This window comes from Muscardinus avellanarius (assembly GCF_963383645.1).
Source record: "Muscardinus avellanarius genome assembly, chromosome: 11".
NCBI lineage: Eukaryota > Metazoa > Chordata > Mammalia > Rodentia > Gliridae > Muscardinus > Muscardinus avellanarius.
Window position 1 is genome coordinate 73,292,572 of NC_137797.1, and position 16,331 is coordinate 73,308,902.

At 48.0% G+C, this 16,331-nt stretch overlaps 1 protein-coding gene across 1 annotated transcript in view; it reads left to right on the top strand.

Annotated features, from left to right (window-relative positions):
- Positions 1-966: 966 nt before the first annotated feature.
- Positions 967-16,331, top strand: part of VDR (vitamin D receptor) — a gene marked incomplete at its 3' end in the record, with an annotated part of 41,580 nt that continues 26,215 nt past the window's right edge. The window contains exons 1-2 of the mRNA XM_080705257.1: positions 967-1,020; positions 4,953-5,100. Coding sequence (XP_080561383.1) covers positions 4,955-5,100 — 146 coding nt within the window. The 5' untranslated portion in view covers positions 967-1,020; positions 4,953-4,954. The remainder of the gene's footprint in view (positions 1,021-4,952; positions 5,101-16,331) is intronic.

Genomic DNA, 16,331 nt, shown 5'->3' on the forward strand with positions numbered 1-16,331 from the left:
CCTGCAGCACCTGCTCCACCTACACCCAGTCTCTGCAGACAGAAGACCCCAGACACCTGCCTTTGAAGCCACTCCAGGAAGGCCAGGCCCTGGCAGCCATCCCCCTGATGGTTCCCAGTTCCTGGGAGCCTCCTCTGCAGTCCTGCCTGGGGCAGGTGTCTCCTTCCCACTCTTAGCAGCAGGCAAGGCTTCCCTGTGGTTCTACTTCCCAGAGCAGCCCCCCCAAATCTGGGGTAGGAGCAGGTTTCCCTTAGAAAAAGTCCCTTCCTCCCTCAGCTGTGAGAGGAGGAGGAATGAGGTGGGCCTACACAGGGGACTATTAGATTTTGCCCAGTTCTCATGTGTGCATAAGGATGCTGGGGATTGAAATGAGGAGTTATACAAGCCAGGCAAGCACCCTGGCCCTGAGCCACATCCCCAGCCCACGTGTGCCCTGTCCTGGTTGCCATCTTCACATCTTCCTGAGGCTTCGTGCTGCCCCCTGCCTCGAGGGCTGGCCATTTTGACCGCTGCCCTGACCCTGTCCCCTCACCTCTGCCAGCATTGTCATAGCATGCCTGCCCCAGGTCACTCCTGCCAGGTTAGGAGTCCCTGATCTGGGGCCCAATGTCCCTAGAAATGGTCTTGTGCCGGCTTGTTGGGTTCCTCCGAGGTCAGTGCCATGCTTTTTGTGTACGTGTACGTGTGTGTGTGTGTGTGTGTGTGTGTGTGTATGGTGCTGGGGATTGAACCCGGGGACCTTCTACCTCTGAGCTACACCCCCAGCCCTATTTTATGTTTTTATTTTGAAACAGGAATTTGTTAGTCTGATGAGAGTCTCACTACCTGCTGAGGCTGTCCATGAACCTGCCATCCTCCTGTCTTAGCCTCCCAAGTACTGGGAATGTGTCACCTCACCCAGCCATGCAATGCTTTAGATACAATATCTCTCCTTCTTCATTCCAGAGCCCTGTGGACGCATCTGTGAGAAGTCACATAAGAGCACCCTTGGGCTCCACGGACCTGACCCTTCTCCTTCAGGTTGGTTCATCCTCACCATCAGCTGCAAAGCTCCCTGGGGCAGGAGGCATCATGGGAAAGTGGTGGGCAGGGGAAGGAAAAGAGAACTTTCCAGGCCTTGGCAAATGAGTGGGGGCATCAGAATGTGTAGCTGAGACTCACAGGCCTACAGGTATGGTGGAGCTCCGCAGAGCTGAGCAAGGAAGGCCAGCTGGCTCCAGGGGGCGGCCTGTATATTTTTATCCAGCTCCCATCTCCTTTGTCTCCTGGTTGCTCTATTCTCTGCCTGCTTCTTCTGGATTTTCAGCCCTCAGGCTCAAAGTTCTGGGCCCTTCCACACCTGAACACAGGCCTTGGGCACTGGCTTCCAGATGGCAGCTAGTAACCCCAGCCAGGGCTAGGTCTGCTCTCAGCTCCCTGGAAATGGTCCTATTCACCTATTGCTGCTGGATCTAGTCTTTCTGTCCAGCCTAACCCAGTACTGGGACCCTGGCCCCCAAGCCAAGAGGCTTTCTGACCTTAAGGCTGTACCTCAGCCCACCACAGGACTGAGTTTTGCCATGCAGTGGCATTGGGTTGTCCCAACTTGGTTGCCTCATAGGGTGTCCAAATGAGGCCCTGTGACGTTGAACCCGTGTTAGGCTGACTTGACCGATACTCCTCTCCTCCTCCCATTGGAATTATCTTTTTTCCACAAGTTACTGAATGCTGGGGAGTCTGGATGACCCAGTCTTTGAGCAACATGATGCCTCTGAGCTGCACCAACTCAGCTGACCCGAGGTTAAGCCACAGCATTCCAGACAGTTTCTTCTATTACAACACAATGGTACTGGGCTCTGGGATCCCTTCCCACATCTTGGATGCCTGCTATGTCCTGGGAACTTTTAAGAGTCAGCTTGGACTTGGAATAGTCTATAGGGATGATGTTGACAAAGCCAGAAGCACATTTTTAAAAAATCAATTGTTTTAAAATTAAGCCAGGCCCAGTGGCACATGCCTATAAGCCACCAACTCAGGAGCCCGAGGCAGAAGGATCACAAATTCTAGGTCAGTCTGGCAATTTGGTGAGACTTTATCTCAAAATAGTAGGAAATAGGTAGCTCAGTGGTAGATGCCCTCTGGGTTCAATCTCGGTACTACCATTCATACATATATGGAAAGGCATAGAAAACATAGACGTCCGGGCGTGGTGGCGCATGCTTGTAATCCCCGGGCTTGGGAGGCAGAGACAGGAGTATTGCGCAGGTTCGAAGCCAGCCACATTGGCTTAAGAGACCCTGTTTCCAAATAAAAATATAAAAAATAGGTCTGGGAGTGTAGCCCGGAGGTAGAAGGACTTCCAGAAACCCCAGTACCACCAAAAAGAAAGAAAGAAAGAAAGAAAGAAAGAAAGAAAGAAAGAAAGAAAGAAAGAAATAAATAGATGTTGTGTCTTTTGTGTGTGTGTGTTTGGTACTGGGGTTCCTGGAAGCCCTTCTACCTCCAGGCTACACTCCCAGACCTATTTTATTTTTGGAAACAGGGTCTCATAAGCCAGCGCGCGCGGCTGGCTTCAAACCTGCGCGATCCTCCTGTCTCTGCCTCCCAAGCGCAGGGATTACAAGCGTGCGCCACAACGCCCAGCTTAGATGTTGTGTCTTAATAAGAATATTATATGAGCCGGGGATGGTAGTTTTGTAATCCCAGTATTTGGGAGGCTGAGACAGGAGATCGTAGTTTCGCAGCCAGCCTCAGTTACTTAGTGAGGCCATCCACTATTTAGTGAATCCCTGTTTCAAAATAGAGAATAAAGAATAGGGCTGGGAGTATAGCTCAGAGGTAAAGTGCCCTTGGGTTCAATCCCCAGTACTGCAAAAAAAAAAAAAAAAAAAAATATATATATATATATATATATATATATATATATATATCATATAATCACCACTGAAAGAAATAAAATACTGCTGCTGTGTAGTGTCTCGGCATACCCCTTCCCAACCTCATCTCCTCAAAGTTTCTGTGAATCATTCTTTTGTTCTTCTTCTTCTTCTTCTTTTTTTTTTTTTTTTTTTTTTTTTGGTGGTACTGGGGTTCCAGGAAGCCCTTCTACCTCCAGGCTACACTCCCAGACCTATTTTTACATTTTTATTTGGAAACAGGGTCTCATAAGCCAGCGTGCGCGGCTGGCTTCGAACCTGCGCGATCCTCCTGTCTCTGCCTCCCAAGCGTGGGGATTACAAGCGTGCACCACCACGCCCGGCTTTTGTTCTTCTTTTTAAAAAAAATTCTCACTGGACATGGTGGCACAAGCTTGTAATCCCAGCATTTGGGAGGCTGAGACAGGGAAATCGCAGGTTCATGGCCAGCCTTAGCTATTTAGTGAGGCCCTCTGCAATTTAGTGAAACCCTGTTTCAAAATAAAGAATAAAAAACTGGGGGTGTAGCTCAGAGGTAGACTGTCCCTGGGTTCAATTTTCAGTAATGTGAAAGGAAGAGAGAGAGGGGTGGGGGGAGAAGAGCGAGAGGAGAGACACTCTGGGTTTAATCCCCAGTGCAAAAACAAAAACAACAACAACAAAAACCATCACATATATAATGGTTTAGCAAGTATAAGTCTTACATGAAAGGGATAAACAATAGTATCACCATTAAAATTCTCAGAAAAAGAAAAGCTTGGGGATCTGTGTCTGATCAGGATTCCTTCTGCTCTCCTTCAGGACTGACATTGACATATCCTTGTCCCATTTCCTTCCATTGGCACAAAGCTCTTTGTGAAATTAAAAGAAAATAAGTGTTTGTTCTGTGAATTTGGCAACAGTAGTGGCTAGAGATGCCTCGGGGTCTGGGTTTCTCTGGGTCTCACTTGTAAAGGGATGGTAGCAATAATACTGTCATCAGAAGGGCGGTATAGGATGCAATGAAATCAGACTCTAATGAGCTTTTTTCGTCCAAATCTGGCTCAGAGATGACGGACCTGCCTACTTAAAAGTAGTTCAGCCCCCCATCTTGGGATTGGGGAAGGGAGGTGTCCCAGAATTAGCTCTGAGCCTGACAGCAGCTGGATGGAAGGCAGCGGGCAAAGCCAAGGGCCCAATTTGCCTAATGGAAGGGTGGAGTCAGCAGCTTCCCAAGAAGAGTTCCCCCTTTCCCCTTTCCTTAAATGTGAAATCCAGCTCTAGATGATAATGCCTACTTATAAAAATCATCTCTGAAAACAAAATTAGTCAATTGTATATGACTCACATTACCTCAGAAGGATATTCAAAACAGTGTTCAATGTTATTGCAAAACAAGGAGGGGAAGACAGGCATGGTGGCCCACCGCTGTAATCCCAGTAGTTGGGAGGCTGAGATAGGAGTATCGCAGGATCGAAGCCAGCCTCAGCAACTTAGGGAGCCCTTTTTATAAAAATGCCCTTGGGTTCTATCACCAGTAAAACATGCACGTGGTGTGGGGAGTAGGGGGATTTTTGTTACCTTGATACCAAGATGCCAGGGACGTGAGGCCAGTTAGTGTCTGTGCCATGAGGAGCAAGACCTGGAAGGAAAAGGGCTCAGGTTTGGGTTAAGAGCTCCTCTCCACACTTGTCTTGGAGGCTACAGCGAGCAAGATAGAGGCATCTGCTCTTGAGGCGGGCTGGTGGCAGCGGCATGTGTGTGTTCATTCAGATCACCCTTCTATGTAGCCGGTACAGTAAAAAGCCTCTTCAGATGAGCACAGTGTGGGCCCAAGGTGGCTGAGCTCCCCAGATAAAAGATCTCTGTGGGTACGGTACTCGAACCCAGGCAGTTTGATTCCAGTCCTTGCTCTGACCTAGCTGGGGAGGGAGAGCTGCACAGCGAGGGAACCGAAATCCCAGGCTCTGCCTCTGGGCTCAGGGAGCTTTCTGGTGGGGGGAGGGGTGGGCAACACGAAGGGTGCCAGCTGGCCCGGCACTGACTGGCCGGGCTGTGGCCTTTCTGTCGTTCCTGCAGGGATGGAGGCGATGGCAGCCAGCACTTCCCTGCCTGACCCTGGCGACTTTGACCGGAATGTGCCCCGCATCTGTGGGGTGTGTGGGGACCGAGCCACAGGCTTCCACTTCAATGCTATGACCTGCGAAGGCTGCAAAGGCTTCTTCAGGTGAGTGCCCTCCAGGCTCCCAAAGGCAAAGGGAGGGGAGGAGCCAGCTCTTCCCTTGGAGAGGACTCCTGCCCTTCCCACATCTAATTCCTTACCATGTCTGTGGGACATGCCAGCCGTCCCCAGCTCTGGAGACAACGGGTCTTGGTGGGGTCTCTGCACCCCACCTCCTCTCAGCTACAGCTGTGTCCTCTGGCTCACTCAGAAGTGGCTTTCCTAAGGTGGTTGTGTTTCTTTCCATCAGCCCTTGCCCCACAGCCCCCTGCACTGATCCACATGTTCACCCTTCAGAGTGAACCTCCTGCCCTGCCGAATCCAAGAGCCGGCGGTCTTTGGGGAAGCCCTAAAGCTTGGCCTCAGAGCTTGCCTTCCCATCCAAGCCAACTCTTCCTTGGAACAAGGGAGACTGAACCCTAGGCTGGGCCACTGTTCCTGACTTGTGCCCAGCTTCTCCCCTGTGGCTCACTTGTTCCAGGCCTAAACACCAACCACAATCCCAGGCCGTGCCAGGAATGTAGCAGAATTCCTGTTTGGTCAGTCAGGGCTGGTGTCTCTTCCAGCAGCCTGTATTCATGGGTGCCGGGAATTACAAGTGCAAATGGCGTGGGGAAAGCACTAGAAAGGCTGTTCCTATCCAAAGCCAGGCGGGGGAGGGGGAAGGCTGGGGGGGGGGTGAGTGTAAGGCATTAGAAATTAGCATTGGTCACATATTAGAGAAAGGAAGTTGTCCAAAAGAGAGCATCTGGAAAAGAGCTGGTAACAGTCTAGGCTGGAGATGTATAAAGAGGAGAACAGGGTTCTAACCATCAAGAGAGGCGAGAGCAAATCAAGTCCAAAATGAGGGGGGTGTGCTGGCCCCTGCCTCAACTGACCAGCTCACCTGGCCTTAGGGGCAGAGTGAATCCTAGTGCAGAGCCCTTGTGGGGGCTCCCCACCCACCTGCCCTCTGCCCAGGCCCGGGGTTTCATGGCCTTGAGCAATCGCTGGGCAGCACGGTTTCTGTGGGTGCTAATTGCCTGTTTGGCCTGGCGCAGGCTGCCCGCTTGGCTTCCCGGCATGCTGCTCCCCAACTTGGGGAACCAGACCAGCAGCATCACTGGCTCTGGGTCCTGTCACCACGTCTCAGTCCTTGGGGTGAAGCCCACGTTTCCCATGGGGTGGGCCTTCCAGGGCTTGGGCCTTTTGTGCCAGGTGCCACCTGGACCGTTGCCTGCCAGGGCCTGAGAATGGGGGAGCTGCCTTTAGAAAGATAATGGAGGCGTCTGGGGCACACAGCAAGACCTGCCTCTCATCACAAAAGCAGAAAAGCAACCAAGCAATTAACTGTATTTCATTGCTCAAATACCTTTACTTCCCTAGGTTTCTGTTAACTAATTGCATGTGTGTGTTAATACCAGACACTCTAACATACAGAGTTAATCTGAGAATTAATAAGGTGACATACATCAAAGTGCTTCAATATAAGGATATTATTTTTGAGCCTGATGAGCCAACACTGATGCCCTCAGTGTAACCATGTTCTAATAAACAAAGTCTCTGCAGCTGCCAGCCAGCCACCCTCCTTTTGTATTTTCCTTCACTGTCTCCTTCACCAGGTTTGAATGAACATTGGTGTAGGAGCTGCCAGTAGAGAGATTCTCACCAAATTGCCACCAGTCTCTAACTAGAGCATCCCAACAGCTCTTGGGGCTGTGAGGCTGTTTGGTTCATTCATGAAGCCCCTGTGTGCTAAATAACCTCACTTTTCTCACCTATATCCTCCCCTGGGATTCAGTTCTGCAAAATGGGGTCCACAGGTGGCTGCTTGTTGAATTCTGACATATCAGAGGTCAGTTCCCTACTATAGTAGTGCTAACTCCTATGCACCTGTGCTTTCTGCCCTTGGACAGAACACTAGGCGCAGAATCCTGGGGATGGAACTGTGCAAGGCAATGGGTGGGAGGACAGGTCTTGTCATGCCCAAGGTTGAGTGTGGGAGATGGCAGAATGGACAGAGGCAGCACATCTGCACATGCATGCCACCACAGACCAACAGTGCAGCTGTGCCGCTCATGAGCACACGAAGCTGCAGGAGCCCCTCAGGCCCTCCTGCCCCCTCTCCACAGGACCCCTCGGGCTCTGTCGCTAGCCGATGGCTACCACCACTACTTGCATGGCCTGTCACTGTGGTGACTGAGACAGGCTGCACTTTCTAAAGAGCCCACCCATCTGTGGCTTGGATTGAGTTTTGTTTGATCTATAAATAAAAGCAAACACACACACACACACACACACACAGCCAATCCTCATTGTGTGTGGGTACTGGATTTGAAGTTTTGATCACTTGGTTAAATTTACCCAAATCAGTACTTGCAGCACTTCTGAGAACTGAGGTGTCTGACGTGCACGTCCCAAGGAGAGGTTGAACAAAGGATAGTTCTACCTTCCATTTCAGCTGCCACGCTGTCACAATCGATTGAGTGCTATGGAGCATGTGTTTTTGTGAATTTTTTCATTGGTGACTTTACTTCTTGAAATGGTTCCCAAGCATAGTGCTGAAGTGTTGCTTAGTGTTCTGAGGCACAAGAGCGCCATGATGTGCCGTGTGAAGAAGCTGTGTGTGTTAGATAAGTGTCAGGCATGGACTGATGGCTGCTGGTTGATATTAATAAAGCAACTATATTAAATATGTACATTAAGTAAAATGTCTTTAGGTAGAAAACACATATAAATCAAGGTGTTCATCAGTTTATGAAAATGTTCTGACTGGAGCCTTGCAGGAACCTACCCCCATGTTTTCTCTAAGAGTTATGGTTCAGTATTCACTAATCCAGTATTCACAGTGACTTTATTGATCATGATAACTATGAATAATGTGAATTAGCTGGGCAGAGTGGCATAGCCTTATAATTTAAGTACTTGGAAGACTGAGATAGTAAGATCACATGTTTGCAGCCAGCCTAAGCAACTTAGCAAGACCCTGTTTCAAAATTGAAAGGGCTGGGGGTGAGCCACGCATGGTGGCACGCACTGGTAATCCCAGTACTTGCAACACTGAGATGGGAGGAGCAAAGGTTTGTAGCCAGCCTCAGAAACTTAGTGAGACTCTGTTTCAAAAAATAAAAAATAAAACAGCGCTGAGAGTATAGCTGGAAAGTAGAATGTCCCTGAGTTCAATGGGAAGGAAGGAAGGAAGGAAGGAAGGAAGGAAGGAAGGAAGGAAGGGAGGGAGGGAGGGCAGCCTGGGGCTATAGGTTAGAGGTAGAATGCCCCTAGCTTCAATCCCTAGCACCAAAAATGAATGAGTGAATTAATAGAACTGACTTTATATCATTCACCCTCTTTTCCCCGTGCCCTCTGCTTCTCCTTTGTGTCATCCAAATTTTATTGGGAATTTTTCCATATTAGTCCAGTTCACATTGTTGCTTGAGAATCCCGTTGTCACTTAAATCTATTTGTCCAATTCTGATGCCAGGAAGTGGTTGTACCTCTTCTCTTCCAGGCACCAACTCCTTGGGAACCCAGAGATGAGTGCAATAAGTCCTTGCTCTTTGGGAGGTCACTCAATCCTTCAATGACAGTTCTCAGAAAATAGCACACATTTAATGTTGGGTAACTGGCCATTTTCTAAGCCCTGGGAACTGGTCATCCTGTTGAACCATGCAGTGTTTCGTCTGGCTCCTAAGATAGTCAAACTAAACCATTCTAGAAGCTAGTTATGGTCATCCCAGTAAGTCCAAAAATCATAATCAAACCAAAGAGCAATTATGAAGTTTGGAAGATTGAACCACAGTTCTGTTTATTGATGGTCAGGAATTAGAGTTCAATGCTGGTAAGTTCCTCCTGCAAACTATTTCATGTTGCATCTGCTTCCTGCTCTTCTGGAGTTCATGGACCTCATTAGACAAACGTGCATTTTCAGTATGAATAATCTGCCCAGAGCCTGGCATAGTGGCACACACCTGTAATCCTAATACTTGGGAGGCTGAGACAGTAGGATTTCAGGTTTGAGGCTAACCTCAGCAACTTAGCAAGACATTTTTTCCAAATAAAAAAGGCTGACGGTGTTACACACACACAATGTCTGCCCAGATAGATTTATAGATGGTCAAAACTCCTTGTCTATGTGTTAACAACCCAAGTAGAAGGCCAGAGGAGGGGAAACATGCAGATCTACAACAAAGTGTGTGTGTGTGTGTGTGTGTGTGTGTGTGTGTGTGCACGCGCGCGCGAGCACAGTGGATGGTCTACATATGTGAATATGGATGGATCAAGGTTGATGGTGAAGCCTAGGAGGTGGTCCTGGAAGATGCCTTGAGAAACAATCCATGATTATTTCTCTCTCTCTCTCTCTCTCTCTCTCTCTCTCTCTCTCTCTCATTAAGACATTGCAAAGCTATGTGCTGCAAGCATTGAGATAATAAAGACAGGGTGGAGAAATGTGCTCTTGCCTCCTAGCCCAAGGCCCTCGGGGACTTGTTAATTATGGGTCTTGTGGAGTGCAGGGGGTGAAAGGCAGGATGGTGAGGGTACAGGAACATGAGGAATGTTCTGGATTTCAAAAAGATTACCCAGCTGTTACGTGTAACTCTTCTAAGAATTTTGATGTGCAGGGAAATGGAGAAATGGGGCAAATGTTCGAGGAATTAAAATTCAGATTGCTTGAAGTCAGTAGGATAAGCAAAAATGGAAGGAGAAGTCACACAGAGCATTCCCTGGGCACTAGTACATGACTTACCAGGAAGTCATTGTTACCGGAAAGAACCTGGTCCAGGTCAGCTGGTCTCCCTCCACAGATGCTCTAAGACGTGGAAGAAAGGGGTGAGTGTGGTTAGCTGCAGATGGCCAAGGGTGATGTGCAGAAGCTCAGAGAGAGGAGACTGGGACATTTATCTGAAAAGGGAAAGTCACAGGAGTTATCAAGAAAGACAGCTGCAAAGAAATGAAGAATATCTTGCATTTCCTTTTCATCATCATTTTATTTCCTTAGGAATTTCGCCTTCTAATCTGGGTGCATTTGTATGAACTTTTCTCTCAGCATTCCTGGGGGATCCTCTCTTAGATGATCTAGGGTCAGATGTTACCCCACTCTTCCACACCACTTATCTAGGGACTGCCTCCATCCCAATGGCTTCTTTGTCCTAGAGGACTCTTTTAACAGCCCCTGCTTCCTGCCTCTGGGCTTTGGGGAGGGATGCTTTTGACAGCTGCTCTAGCTTGGATTGAGAGTTGGTAAATTCATGGTAAGGACCTTAGTATGTAGGAAGACCAGAAGTGTTGGAGTCAAAAAGATCTTGATTCCAGTCCCAGCTGTCAGACTTATTAGTTGTGCGATGTTGGCTAATTAACTTTCCTCTGACTTTTAGTATTACTTGTAAATAGGATTAATACCTTACCCCAAAGATCACTGGGGAGAATATGTGAAGTGCTGCTGCAGAAGGTGTCAGCAGTGAGAGCTAGCATCATTGTCCCTTTGTACTATCTTTGTTTCTGAGGACAGACAATCCTTTCTTCCCCTTTTCTACTATGGTAACTTGAAAATGGGTAACTGTGAGGTGTTGGCAGAGGTCTCTCAAAAGAATTCCCTGAAAATAATGAGTTAAATATTAGGAAGAAGCCAGGCGTGGTGGCGCAGGCTTGTAATCCGAGCACTTGGGAGGCTGAAACAGGAGGATCGCACAGGTTCGAAGCCAGCCTCAACTTCTTAATGAGGCTCTCAGTAACTTAGTGAGACCCCATTTCCAAATAAAATATAAAATAGGTCTGGGAGTATAGCCCAGAGGTAGAAAAGCCCCTGGGTTCTACCCCCAGTACCACCAAAAACATTTATATATTAGGAAGATCTGGGCTCTGAAAGACTGTCCTGTCAGCCCAAGGCTCTCTGGTAACCTGCTGGCACTCAGTGGAACTGGAAAATTGTCACTGTGACTAACACTGAACTGTGCCAGTTACAGTGGCTCTAGACATCAGGAGCAATAATATATGAAGCATCAGTATATACTGACCCTCTGCTGCCTGCTGAGTCCTACACTAGGTGTCCAGAGCGCAGGCATCGGGGCCTGACATCTGCCTCTCCCCGATAGTCTCTCTCCTTTTCTTTTAGTTGGTGCTTACTTTGTCCAAATCTTGTCCCCTCTTTTTACTTATTTAACCTTTACAACCACCCCTTCTGTAGAGTTGTTTCCATTTTACAGATGTGAAAACCAAGGCATGGTTGTGGATTAGGATTTTTTTTTTTTTTTTTTTGCAGTACTGGGGACAGAACCCAAAGACATTCTATCTCCAAGCTACACAACTTCAGCCCTATTTTTTTATTCTTTATTTTGAAACAGGGTCTCACTGAGTTTCAGAGGGCCTCACTAAGGTAGCTGAGGCTGTTCACGAACAGCGATCCTCCTGTCTCAGCTGCCCAAATGCTGGGATTACAGGCATGCTCCATCACTCCCAGTTTGTGCATTAGGATTTAAACCCAAACAGACTAATCTAACCAGAGCCTGTATTTCATTGTTAATTTTTAAATAGTCATATCAGATAGAGTATTTTTAAAACAATGTCTGCGTATGGTTAAAACAGCAAGTAGTTCTAAAGTGCAAAACTTAAGTCTCCTACTCCATCCCATTCTCAGTGTCCTACATCCTCCCAGAAGCTACCACCATTACTGGCTCATTGTGTTCACCTCTGGATTCTTTGCATGGAAGTGTGTATGTGTGGTGTGTGTATGTATGCGCTGTGTGTGTGCATGTGCACGCGCATTGTACATGCAAAGGGGATTACTAGCTACCATTCTACATTTTGCTTTTATCTCAAGTTCATTTCTTTTTTTTTTTTTTTTTTTTTTTTTGGTGGTGGTACTGGTGTTCCTGGAAACCCTTCTACCTCCGGGCTACACTCCCAGACCTTATATATATATATATATATATATATATATATATATATATATATATATATATATATATATATATTATATATATATATTATATATGTATATTATATATATGTATATTATATATATATAATATATATATATTTTTTTTTAATTTGGACACAAGGTCTCTTAAGCCAGCGAGGCTGGCTTCGAACTTGTGCGATTCTTCTGTCTCCGCCTCCCAAATGCGGGGATTACAAGCGTGCGCCACCACGCCCGGCAAGTCCATTTCTTTAAGCCTGCTCCCATTCAGCATTCTCCTCTGTCTATTTCTGTTGCTTCGTGTTGTATGGAGGTTCTGTGACAAAATAAGCAGATCCTCTGTGGTGGGCATGTAGGTTCTATCAGCCCACACATTGCTGCCATTGCCACCTTTGGGCCCGGGGCTCAGCTACACACAGGGTAGATCCCTGGAAGTGGATTTACCGTGTTCTAGGGTTTTTGCGTTTAACATGTTTGGCCCATGTGCCAAACTGCCCTCCAGAGAAGAGGCCTGAGCTCTTTCCCACAGTGTCCACCTTCCTTTAAAGCGTTTATTTGTGGTGCTGAGAGTTGAACCCAAGGATATTCTACCTCTGAGCTACACCCTCAACCCTATTTTATTTTTTATTTGCAAACAGAATCATGCTAAGTAGCTGAGGCTGACCTCGAACCTGTGATCCTCCTAAGTACTGGGATTGCAGGCATGTGCCACCATGTCCCACTTTAAGTTTTTTCTAAACCTTTTGATGCCACCATGTACAAACCTGTCATGTAGGCCCCTATTAAATGACATTGGTCTTTTTTTAAAAGCTTTATCAGACTATACTTGACAAATCAAAATGGTCTGTATTTAAAGTATACAAGTTGCCGGACATGGTGGTGCACACTTGTAATCCCAGTATTCAGGAGGCGGAGACCGGAGGACCACAGTTTGTGGACAGCCTCAGCTATTTAGTGAGGCCCTCAGCAATTTAATGAGAACCTATTTCAAAATAAAGAATAAAAAATAGGGCAGGGTATGTAGCTTGGAGGTCAGTTGCCCCTGGGTTCCATCCCCAGAACCACACAAAGAAATAAGTAAAAATAAAGTATACAAGTCAATGTTTTGCTGTACACGTACAGGGTGAAATGACCACCACAACCAACCTAGGTATCATTTCCATCAGCCCGTGAGTGTTTCACACCAGGGGCTCCATTCAGCTCCTGTGCCCTGGCCAGGCATCGGGATCTCTGTGACACTCAGCTGCAGACAGAATTCACAGGGGCCCTGGACCCCACACTGCTGCAGAGGCCACCCACTTGGGCAGAACCTACTGTCCCAGGCCGAGGTCCTGGCCCCGGCACTCGCTGCTTTCCTGAGCTTCCCGTCTCCTTCATGTTTTGATGAATTAGTTTCTGGCATGAGAATCGGTCAATGTCCTCTTTCACCCCTGGCTTTCTAGAAACTGTGCCTATATTTAGCTTCATTGCACCACCCCTGGCCCCTTTCCTGAGCTAGGGTATAATTGCCAACCATCCAGGGGATGACAGGGTTCAGTCTCAGAGGACAGCTTACCATTGGGTTCCCTGGAATCCCAGGGCTCTTGTTTCTCAAAACCAAACCAGCTCATAGGCAATTAGCTTTGGGAGGAAGGCGGGTAGGGTGTGGACCTTCAGAGCAAAGCACAGAGCCAGAGCTGGCCAGTCTGGCTGCCCTGACTCCTTGTGGGCAGAGACTAGATGACAGCCGCGTGTGTGGAAGCACCACTAGAAGGTAGGAGGACAAGAGCAGGCTGCCTCTCAGCAAGAGGCCCTGTGGCCCAGCAGACAGTCATGCTGGACCTGACACACCTGAAAAGTCAGCCATGGGACCTGGACCTGGGTTCCACCAAGGACCTGGGGCTGTATGTCAGAGCCAGGGAGGGAGCTTTCTATGCCCTAAACACTGACCCCACACTCCAGAGAATGAAGTCCAGCCTGCATCTTCCCAGATACATTCACTTTCTTCTGGTTCTATGTTTAGAGGAGCCAAAGAAGAGCTGGTCACCATAGTATTTAGTAAATAATAATAATTTTAATTATTTTCTTCTAGTACCAGGGATTAAACCCAGGGGAATTCTACTCCAGCTATACCCCCACAGCCCTGTTTTATTTTTATTTTGAAACAAGGTCTCTAAGTTATTGAGGATCTTGCTAAATTGCTGAGGCTGGCCTTGAACCTGCTGTCCCCCCATCTCAGCGTTTCACATACTGGGATTACAAGTGTGTGTCACCACACCCAGCTAGTAATAATAATAATTTAAAAGCTCTAGGGCTGGGCACGGGCTAGTAACCCCAGTATTTGGGAGGCTGAGACAGGAGGATCACAGTTCAAGGCCAGCCTCAGCTACTTAGTGAGGCCCTCTGCAACTTAGTAAGACCCTGTTTCAAAATAAAGAATAAAAAATAGGGTGGGGGGGTGTAGATCGAAAGTAGAATGCCCCTGGGTTCAGTTCCTCCCCAAGTCCCACAAAAAAAAAATTTCTTTAAAAACTCTAGGGCAAGTTGGGCGTGGTGACGCATGCTTGTAATCCCCGCTCTTGGGAGGCTGAGACAGGAGGATTGTGCAGGTTCGAAGTCAGCCTTAGCTGGCTTAAGAGACCCTGTTTCCAAATAAAATATAAAATAGGTCTGGGAGTGTAGCCCAGAAGTAGAAGGCCCCTGGGTTCTATCCCTAGTACCACCAAAAAAACCAAACAAACAAAAAAAATCCTCTAGGGCGGGGTTTGGGGCTCAGCGGTAAAGCAACAGAACACTTACCTACCTGGTTTTGTACAAGGCCCTGGGTTCCATCTCCAGCAGTCCAACTAAAACAAAAAGAGGCTGCTTTTTGTGTCACTCAAAAGAGGGCCCAGAGCACAGGCTCTCTTCTTCCTCAGCTCCAGTTCTGCTCCGTGTGCTTGGCCCCAGACAGAGCTTAGGGATTTTTTTTTTTTTTTCGGGTCTGGGGATGGAACCCAGGGGCATTCAACTTCCGAGCTACACCCCCTGCCCTATTTTTTATTCTTTATTTTGAGCCAGGGTCTCACTGAGTTGCGGAGGGCCTCACTAAGTACTTAGCTGAGGCTGTCTGCAAACCGTGATCCTCCGGTCCCAGCCTCCCGAATGCTGGGATTACAAGCGTGCGCCACCACGCCCCGCTCCCCCCGGTACTTTCTTTTAACCCATCTCTGCGATGTTTGTGTTCCTATACCTAGCCTCATCAGAGTCCGTTCCTGCTGCTGTGGAAGCCTGAAATTGGGCTTTAAATTCAAAACAACATGAGAAAGATTTTAAAAAATGGTAAAGCACCCAAATCTATTCCCAGGCAACCTTGTTATTGGGGGGGGGTACCCCCTGGTAAAGGCCAGAGATAGGGGTCCTGGAGTCAGAGAAAGATGGGTGGGCCTCTGAAGGGCCTGAGTGCCCCTCCTGGGATCTCAGAGAGCTCTCGGCCCCAGCCGGGACAGGCTGAGGCTTTGGCTTCAGCTGCTGGCCAGACCACTGGGCTCAGCACACCACGTGAACTCTTCTTGCCATCTGTGGCACCTGGAGATGTCACAGGAAGAGCTCTGAGCCAGACGAGACAGCGGGTGAGACGACAGAGTGGTCCCTCAGACCCCAGGCAAAATGCCTGGTTTTATATTTAAAAAAAAAAAAAAAAGGAAGGAAGGAAGGAAGGAAGGAAGGAAGGAAGGAAGGAAGGAAGAAAGAAAGAAAGAGGAAATGAAAATTTTGCTCTGAATTAGAAACTTCTGGTGAATTGTGTGCATTTGTGGTAACAGGTGAAGCCTTGGAAACCACAGAATGGAAGGAGGAAAAGGAGCAGGGAGGGGCACAGGCCCTGCAACACTCAGCCGCCTGCGCCTGGCCAGGAAGATCTTATTTCTGGGCAGCTCTAACCATTCCCATATTCTGCTGTCCCTCAGAAAAGGACGGCCCCTGCAGTAGAGCTGAAACGCTTTCTATGAAGGTGGACAGCGGCCTGGCATTCAGCCTCTCTGTGCAGTAACCGCAGGTGCAGGACAGGCCTTAGGTGGGCTAGTCTTGGGATTAAACTGCCTCTCAGAGCCAGGACTAGTCTACCTAACCTCAGAACCCCTGTGGTCACAGGCAGTACCAGAGTCAAGGTCCAAAACCAATACAAGCTGCCTCCTCCACCACGGGGCCCAAGGGCAGCTTCCTTGGGGCGGTTTATACGCAGGCTGGATTTCATTGAGCACTTTGAGTTTCTGGGATGGAAAACAATCCAAGAAGCTGGAAGCTGAGGCTTAGATCCCTAAGACTTGCAGACCTGAGAGTCTTCAGTTCTTGCTAAATGGCCTTATTAGTAAATTTGGTAACCTCA